Raw genomic sequence first — 9,913 nt, forward strand, 5'->3', positions numbered from 1 at the left:
TAATTGGTGAGAATCGATAAAGTTATATCCCTCATTTATGTTCATATTTTTAATGCTAACTATTTTGTACATTGTGCTTTTAGAGTTGTACTATGTAATTTTTTGGACAAAAATACCCTTACCGTTATAACTTCCGTTATCTTTTCCATTACTTTTACCATACACATGCATCTACCATATCTTTTCTTATATTCTTTAATTATAACAATATTTGTAAAACACTATATATTCATTATATATTAGATTAATATAATAAATAAATTTTATTTCACTTAGATATTAATTAGTAAAAATTTGTTAGTTATTTTTAAAAATATAAATATTGGACATATGTTTTTATGCATCGTGCATAGAAAAGACTAGTATAGTATTAACATAAAAGGTGAAAATTTGTAATCAAACAATTTCCAAACCAATAAAATATTTTTAAAATATCACTATAATTAAAGAATTAGAAGTAAACTTTTTTCCTATTAAAATCACTACAATTAAAGAATTAAAAGTAAACTTTTTCCTATTGTTTTTTTTTTATATGTTATTATTCCTTTGACTGTGATAAATGTTATTATGTAGTATAAAGGCTCTCCATAAAGTATGAATTGATTGAGTTGTGGTCTTGGAATATTGTTTTTCTTCATATTTAATAAGTCTATATATATATATATATATATATATATATATATATATATATATATATATATATATATATATATATATCGGTTCAAATAGTTCAAAAACTCTCAAAGCAACAGAAATTATATTTCTACAACACTTTTAACCAGTGACAACCTTTACCTTCACTACAAGTACTTATCTTCGTAGAGATCAAACCAATTGAAGTCTAACATTGTATCATTATTTTTATTATTTTATATTTATATGATCTCACTAATTTAAGTCCACAATATCTCGTCTTAAGATTCGAACCTCTATTATGTCGTCGTTTATCGTGACATCAAGTCATGTGACGAATTACTACGTTAAGTCCGGGAGATTTGTATCAATATTTGTTATGGTAAGATTATAGTAAAAAATATTTTAAATTATATTGAAATCATTAAGATATATCTGGAATCCACTACAGCCCCATAGTAATGAAATTGCTTAGAAGGGCATACTAAGGACACAATAGTAATAAATGGAAAATATATTATCGTAATAGGAAATATATGATTTAATGTTACTGTCAAATAATTGTTAGCAAACATTCATCGAATTAGAGCACCATTTTAACCAAGATTGAATGACGATTAATTCGAGTCCCCTACATTGAACGAAACATACTAGAACAATTTGGCTAGCTGAGATTATTTTTGATTATTTTGAGTGAGAGTTGAGACATTATTGTACGAATTGAGAATTTTTTTTTTTTTTTTTTTGAATTATTGTTTGAGGAGGCTAACATCTTTACCCATCATAACATCAACCCGTAAATAAAAATAAAAATAAAAATAAAAGTAATCAATATATATGACAACCACAATCAAGTTAGTCAATCTGTTAATTTAGAAATCACAAAGTTTAACTACTGAAAATTATAGAATTTTCAACAACTGAAAGTGATCTTAAATCAAGTCGAAACCCTTGTTCCGACCACTTTTGGTATCTGAAAAAATCTTTGTTGTTATTTCCAATCACTTTTTGCTTTCGACTTGATTTAAGATCACTTTTAGGTGGTCGAAAATTCAATAATTTCTAGCAGTGTTTAAGTTCGACTTTTAATGGAAGTGGCATATTGATTTTCTTGGTTTGAATCGATTGACTATAGACAACATAGATTGCTTTACCTTCTTGTAATAATTTGTTGATTAGGACCACAAGACGAAATTTATCTAGTGCACATTCTAGGGTAGAAGTTGCAGATTTTCTTCGTCATGGAAAAAAAAAATTATATAATTTTCTTCTTGGATTAGGTTATTGGGATAATTTGTTCGGTAGGCCAATCATTATAACATGGGTCATGGTCCACCTCATAAGGTGGACGACTAATATAATGTTCATTTTTTAGTATATTGAGTGTTCAGTTTCAATATATCGAATGTTTATTTTTAATATATTGAATGTTCATTTTGAAATGTAATCCTTAAAAATGAATTTTTAGTATATTAAAAATGAATATTTATTTATAATTTATATTGCAATGTTAACCATTGTGAATGGTACAATTTGCCTTTCTCCACCTATAATTGTCATATTAAATGAGATTTATGTAATCGAAATATGTACAATGTTACTAGAAAATTCTTATGTTGTGGTGCTGTCCCGGAATGGACAAGAGAATGACAAATATATATCAAGTCAGTTATCCAAAGTCTAACCATAATTTAAGTAGCTCTATTTATTACACTATATTGAAAGTTGTTTGGAATTGACAAAATTTGCAAAAAAACGTTGGCATCAACCTTGACAGATAGTGATATATATAGATACGTGTTAAACAATATTCAATGAACCAAAAGAAGTTCTATAATGCATTAGGAAGTGCTCAATTTTGAGCAATCCTGTTCAGTCTTCGTGCTCTCATTCCAATACCGGTTTCAATGTGAATTGAAGGGTGATCAATAATATTATGTGCGACCGTTTCACTGATCTTTATCTATAAGACGGGATTGAGTCTGGTTTGGTTAATATGCAAATGTAATATTTATACTAACAAATGTAATACTAAATGATATGATATATACTCTGAATTCGAATTCCCTATACATCCGAGTCCCATATTTTATACTCGAGCAAGGATCAAGCGATTCGGGACCCAATGTGCAGGTCAAGGCCAAAGATGGCAGGTCAAACCTGCCCAAGCCTCGGGCCTATAAATAACAATCGTTATGCGTTGGACCCGTGTCCAGCCTCCTTTTTTTTTTTTTTTAATTTCAGACCGCTTCGTTATAGGAATATATGTTCATAATTTTATTACTATATGTTAATAACTGTACATTCATAACTCCATAACTGTACGTTCATAACTCTATAATTGTACATTCATAACTCCATAACTGTACATTCATAACTCCATAATTGTACATTCATAATTTTCAAAGCTCTATGTTCACAATTTTAGAGCTCTATGTTCATAATTTTATCACTATATGTTCATAATTGTAAGTTCATAATGTTAGAGCTCTTTGTTCATAATTCGATCAATAACTGTACATTCATAATTCCATAACTGTAGATTCATAATCTCATAACTGTAGATTCATAACTCCATAACTGTAGATTCATAACTCTATAACTGTACATTCATAACTCCATAACCGTACATTCATAATCTTCGAAGCTCTATATTCACAATTTTAAAGCTCCATGGTCATAATTTTATCATTATATATGTTCATAATTGTAAGTTCATAATGTTAGGGCTCTGTGTTCATAATTTCATAATTGCATAACTGTACATTCATAACGGCATAACTGTACATTCATAATCCAAAAAAAAATAATAATAACGCCGTTAACGGCAAAACGCGCGCGATTTTTTTTTTTTTTTTTTTTTACTAAATGACGCGTTTACTTTGAAAAACGACGTCGTTTTGGACCCATGTCCACAATTCATTGTGAACACGGGTCCAGGGCATAATTTGCCTATAAATAAGGCCTTTGGCCTCATAGTTGGGGGTCCTTCCCTCACTCTCTGATTGATTACTCTCTCTCTCTCTATATGCACCCTCTTCTCCCCCTTCTCTCTACAAACACATACAAGTAGAACAACATGAATAAAAGAGGCCAGGCTCATTTGCTATATCTCTTCTTCCTCATTGTTTATACATATTACATATGGTACATACATTCTACATAGCGGGAATTAGTACTATCACTAAATTAGGAATAAAATATTTGTTACTTATAAAAGAAAACATAATATTTTGAGTTAATGAACGATTTGATCCCTCAATTATTAGCGAACTGTCAATGTAATCCCTCAATCGCTTGTTCATCGATTTGGTCCCGAAAACAATTATTTTTAGTCGATTTAGTCCCTCCGGCCATCGACTGAAGACGGCCTGAGGGACTAAATCGACTAAAAATAATTATTTTCAGTGACCAAATCGATGAATAAGCAATTGAGGGGCTACATTGACAGTTCGCTAATAATTGAGGGACCAAATTGTATATTAACTCTAATATTTTTTAGGACAAATGTAATATATTTATATTTTGATGTAAAATTATTAGTACTTTTTTTTTTATCAAAAATATTATATTTTCTTTTACAAGTAATGTTGCACTTATACATGAAAATATAATACTTTTGATGAAAAATGTAATAAACATTTTATTCTTGATTTAGTATTACATTTGCTAGTATAAGTATTAAATTTCATCTTGACCCGATCTATCTCACAGATAAGGATTCGTGAGACGGTCTCACCGAAGTTTTACCTAATATTATATATTTTAAAGATACTATGTTCAATTTTGTAAAAGGATCGAATTTGAACTCATACAATTTATGGAATAATAAGAGTTCAAATTTGAAATATCAAGTGGAAATTTTACAATATTAATATTAATATAAATTTTAAGGTTATATTTGACAGAGTTTATTTTATAACTATAACTTATTTTAAAGCTTATATATGGTATTATTTTAAACATCAAATAAATAAACTATCTTTGATAAATAAAAGCTAGCTTAAATTCAAATATTATAATACATAATTTTCAAGAAATCAAATAGGATATTTTTTTTAAACTCATGATTTTTTATAAGGTAGTATAACATTTTCCGCTCAAAAACTGTAAGCATCATCACTGTTATACAAAGTTAATTCAACGTTATACTTTCCTACACTTCTATTTCATCACAATGCAATCTATTATATTTTATGTTTCTTTATTTTTTTTCTTTCTTTCTTTTTTGTCTTTTATTTAATTATGGCACTAGTTGTAACATTTTTTTTTTGAATGCTATTAACTCTATTACAATGTAGTAACATATTTCACCAAACACTTTTAACTTTTAATAACTTTTAAAATTTTTAATTTTTAGCTAACTTTCAATTAGATTTATCGATCAAACGGAGTCCTCCGTTGGTTGGGGAATTATTAGGAATTTATGGGAATTTGCCATAGTTTATATTTTTTTGCTAATATTAGGTCAACTATAATTTTAGATTATTATGAAAATAATCAATTATTGGTACCACGGGGAGTACTATTCAAAGCCTACAACTACGTCCTATTTGAATATACATTTTGAATGAAACCTAAGTTAAGATTAATAGATTATTAATTTATCATACCAACTTAGTTGGGAATATTCCTATCACGTAAAATCGAATGTGATTATAGTTAAATGTACAATTACCAAGTCCAAAAAATAATAATCCCAAGTAAAACAAAACAACTAATAGTGTCTTCATCATTTGCGGTTTCATTTTTGTCCCTTCTCTTTTCTAATCAAAATGATGATTATGATGAATATATTGCTTAAAAGTATAATAATGCAATAAACTTCAAACATGAACAACAATGAAAGACCTAGAACAAAACAAAATAAAAGAATTGAATGTTGTGTTCCATCTCAACTAAAAGACTAAAGTGTTAGTTACACTATACATTTTGTTTAATTATATATTTTATGGTCAATGTATTTTCTCACGTGTAACCCGATTACTGTGGAATGTTGTCTCCTTTTAACATGTGACCTGATGTATGATTGGCTTTGATACTAAATTGCACGGTGGGTTCTATCCCAACTAAAAGACTAAATTGATTATTGGATTAAGAATTTTGTTTATATATTTTATATGCTAAAGACAAATAAACCAAAAACGAAACAAAACAAAAATCTTTTTAAAAGAGTAGTCTAACAACGGAAAATTGCAGAGCAAAAAAGTAAAAACAATATGAATGAAGCATTGACCAAAAAATGCAATTAAATAAATATATACAATTAGGGTGTATTTGGTTCATTGGTTTATACACCAGGAATAGAAATTCAAATTGTTTGGTTGACAACTTTTTAAAACACAACTATGTGATTTGATTACCCATTCAATTAAAAGCATTATTCCCCAATTCAAAACGGGTATCCTTCCATCTTATCCCTCCCCATTTGTCACTTCCTGATTTGTCGCCTCTTCACTACATCTATCATATTTTTGTTTTGATTTTTTGTTTATATTGGTACTTTGGATGTCATTATATTAGAATCTTGCTTTGATTTTTTGTTTTTATTTTTTTAAAATATTTATTCCGATTATAGGGTCAAACATCAATATTGGTATCCATCATTAATGGATACCCATCATGACTACCTGATCAGCACCACCTAGCAAGCAATTGAGTATGGCACTCGAGTTCCACAGTCAACAACTCAAGACGTGATGAATCTTAGCTCCATAAATTATCCTTCCATAACCTTCCCATCTCATTAATTATATTATGACATTAAATCCCATTAACCACCAATTAATTACCCATAAATCCCATTTAATTACCATAAATAGTACCCCATTATTGTATTTGAACCAAATTACCTACAAAATATAGTGAAATTTAACTTCGCACCGTCTAAAAAGACACGTGGTATTCACGGTTCGGTTTATACGTCAAAATTGTGTTGTGTCTTCTCCTTCTTTCTTCTCAAATTACTTATATTTTGTCAATTTAATCGATTATGTTGGTCCGCCGAGTGATTACGGAATCACGAAACCAACATTAATCATTATATTCCAATTCCACCCTACTACCAAACATACAAAATATTTTCACCAAAACCTATTACCATTACCAAGCATTTGATTTCCATATTCACATATACAAACCAAACACAATCTTAATATTTATTTATCAACTCTCGTGATAATAGAAATTTAAATACTCCGATAAATAATATGCTTCGTGTAAATCAAGATGACCATATAATGTTCTTAAAAAAAAAAAAAAGAAAAAAAAAAGATTTGAGAGAATCAAGGCAGTAAAACTGCATATATGCTCATATATAGTCAACTGAGACTCAAACAGCTCATTCAAGCAACCCAAGAACTCTATATATATATATATACCTCAAATTACCAAATATACACAAAGCAAATCCAGCAAAACAAGCCTATAAAACATCTAATGCATGCATCCCACAAACCAGTTAACTCTATCTGATCTCTTAGAGTTGGCTCCATCAACCCATGGATGGTCCAGAAATCACAGTTCCTATAAGAAAAAGTTGCTTATCACGCGGAAAACCTATAACCACTACTTAAAGGTGTGCCTTAAGGAAGTTCAGCTTTGTAATCCTAGATGGCAAAAGATAACGGGAAGGTAAACCAATCTGGCGGCCTAGGTTAGATTGCTCATAGCTGACCAGCTCAAACTAAGAAGTCTAATAAGTCGTTCCCGTTGAGAGTCGAGAACTTGTAACTTTCTAGTTACCAAGTCAACAACAGGATAATAGGGTTGCCCAAAAAAAAAAAAAAAAAAAAAAAAAAAAAAAAAAAAGATTGCTATCTTGACCAGTGCATGACAATGCCTATACTTGATAGGAATTTGGACAATAACATAAATAATTCATTGTAGACTCTCCATCATCATTACCCAAACGACAAGAACTCCTCACGTTTACTTTTCTCCTCCTTAAACAATCACCTACAATTCATGCCTCCCCTTTCATAGGGAAATTTCATGTTTCATTAATCATAAATTTCATTTTCCACAAAAGATTCCATGGCCTGCTTGTGATATATGGTTCAAATGAGGCATTTTCATGAAGTTTATGTTTAGTCATTTCTATGCCCGCAGGCATTACAGACTTTAAGAGTAAGTATATATATGCATTTTGTTGTACCAAATTTTTATTTTTTGAATGCTACTGACTCTATTACATTGTAGTATCTGTTCAAACATACTTTCTCAACCTAATAAAGCATAAAGAATCAACAACGCTCAATCTCATAACATCCCACATAGGAGAGATCACTACTACATGTCATCTGAGCACAAGGTGCTTGGCTTGTTTGTATAGTACCAAATTAAGTGTACAAAAATACAAGTTGATAGCCTTTTAAAGTCAATCTATAAATAATAATGAACCAGGCCACTTGCACTTTCTTAGTTGTCCTTCTCAATAATTTTAGTAATAACTTAAAATTATAATTTTGCATATTATTTTAATCTATATATAAATCAAGAAAATGAACATTTATAGCCACAATCTATAGTACATTATCAGTATGTAACTATTCTAAAAATAGATAAGTGCTTATTTTGTCCCATCATCACACACTTGCAATATAATTATAATTGACCTTCAATATCAAATAAAGTGCATATTTTACAATAGTCTGCCAAAGTCAAAAAGTAGTGCTTCTGGCCTTGACAATTGACATAAAAGAAGAAAAAGCGCAAGTCATTAATCCTTAAAAATAGTCATAAAAAACAAAAATAAAAGAAATAGATATTGCATGAATTGAGCTTGCTTTCAGCAAGCTCAATTCAATTCTGGCTGCTCTAAACTAGCCAATAGAAATGTAATAATAGTTGAAGGGTAAAGAGAAGCTAAGATAAAACTTTAAAGGCTAATGCATGGAGCATATCAATTTTTTTTGGGTGCTCCAAGTACCTCCCAGCTTTAAACGATACCGATTTTGAGACCTTTTATAAAGAATCCCGCACTTATGCCACTAGACTATAAGGTGTCTGAATACTTTTCGAGATTTTTTATAAAGAATCTCGTCCTTATGCCACTAAACTATAAGGTGTCAGAAATGCCATGCAGGGAGGGAGAGGGGGGTAGAGCTGATTAACCTCAATTAATCTTTCCTCTTCTTCCTATTATCCTCTTTATCACAATCCAAAAGCTCTTCTAGAAGCTTATCATCCAAATACTCGAACTCTAGAACCTCTCTCTCTTGCCGTGAAGATGAAGAAGAAGACGACGCCGAGGCGGATGCCGATGCCGAGTAAAAATGTGAAGAAGTTCTGGGCAAATTATACTCCTCCGGGAAGTTCAAGATGGCGAGGTGACCTCTCATGGCGTAAGCCGCCCTGTCATAAGCCCTGGCCGCCTCCTCCGCCGTGTTAAACGTCCCCAGCCAAACCCGGGCGCCCTGGCGGGCAGAATCTCGAATCTCCGCCGCGAACTTCCCCCACGGCCGCTTCCGGACGCCGCGGTACTTAATCTCCCCGCCGCTTTCTCTCTCATTATTGTCCCTCATATTCTCTGTGCCGCCTTGGTTCATGGTATATAACGAAGGTGGCTAAGTAATATGAGAGGAGATATAAAGAGTGGGAAAAATTCAAAAAAGCACCTGGTTTCACGAAAAGAATGGCTGGCAAATTTCCACGTGGATAATCCGTAGTATTTCCACGTGGACTGGAAGCTTCTTTTAGGCCCAAAAGGTGTAGTTCAGTGTATCTGGATGGTCAACCTGGTGGCTATGAAAATTTAAAACCCAACTCCTCCTTCATTTTAATTCTTGCCAATTTTTTTCCCTTTTTCTTTTTGTTAGTATTTGGACCAAAGGGAGAACTATTGAAGTGGACGTAAGCACATGTGAAATTAGAATATTACTTTAATTAAGGAGAGGTAAAGTCAAATTAAAAATGCAAATGTATTATATTACAAGTTAAAATTTAATTTTTTTTTATACTCCTACTTCAATATCTTTTATTAAAAAAATTTAATAGAGAAAGCACATGTATAAATGTATAATCCTCACATAATTCTTAAGGTAAATAGATTTCTTCGTTTGGTTAGAAGGAATGAAATTTCTTCATTTTCATGATATTAGAATCCCCTTAGTATTTCAATTTCATGAATTTTAAGGAAAAAAAAAAATTTGAAACAAAATTATCTATCTTTTTTTTTTTAAAAAAAAAAAATCTAAAATTGATGTTTGACATCTCTCTTTCGATTATAGTGTGTTTTTCTTCTATTCTCAACACAGAACGTCAATCAATAGGTCAACCT

General features: G+C 30.6%; 1 protein-coding gene across 1 annotated transcript; it reads right to left on the minus strand.

The window, feature by feature from the left end:
- Window positions 1–8,257: 8,257 nt before the first annotated feature.
- On the minus strand, window positions 8,258–9,178 carry LOC109185804 (ethylene-responsive transcription factor ERF096-like). The gene has a single exon (XM_019335747.1). It carries the CDS (start codon window positions 9,156–9,158, stop codon window positions 8,754–8,756), a length of 405 nt encoding a protein of 134 aa, XP_019191292.1. The 5' UTR covers window positions 9,159–9,178; the 3' UTR covers window positions 8,258–8,753.
- Window positions 9,179–9,913: the final 735 nt, after the last annotated feature.

The sequence above is a fragment of the Ipomoea nil genome, unplaced genomic scaffold, assembly GCF_001879475.1.
Source record: "Ipomoea nil cultivar Tokyo-kokei standard unplaced genomic scaffold, Asagao_1.1 scaffold1361, whole genome shotgun sequence".
Classification (NCBI taxonomy): Eukaryota; Viridiplantae; Streptophyta; class Magnoliopsida; order Solanales; family Convolvulaceae; genus Ipomoea; species Ipomoea nil.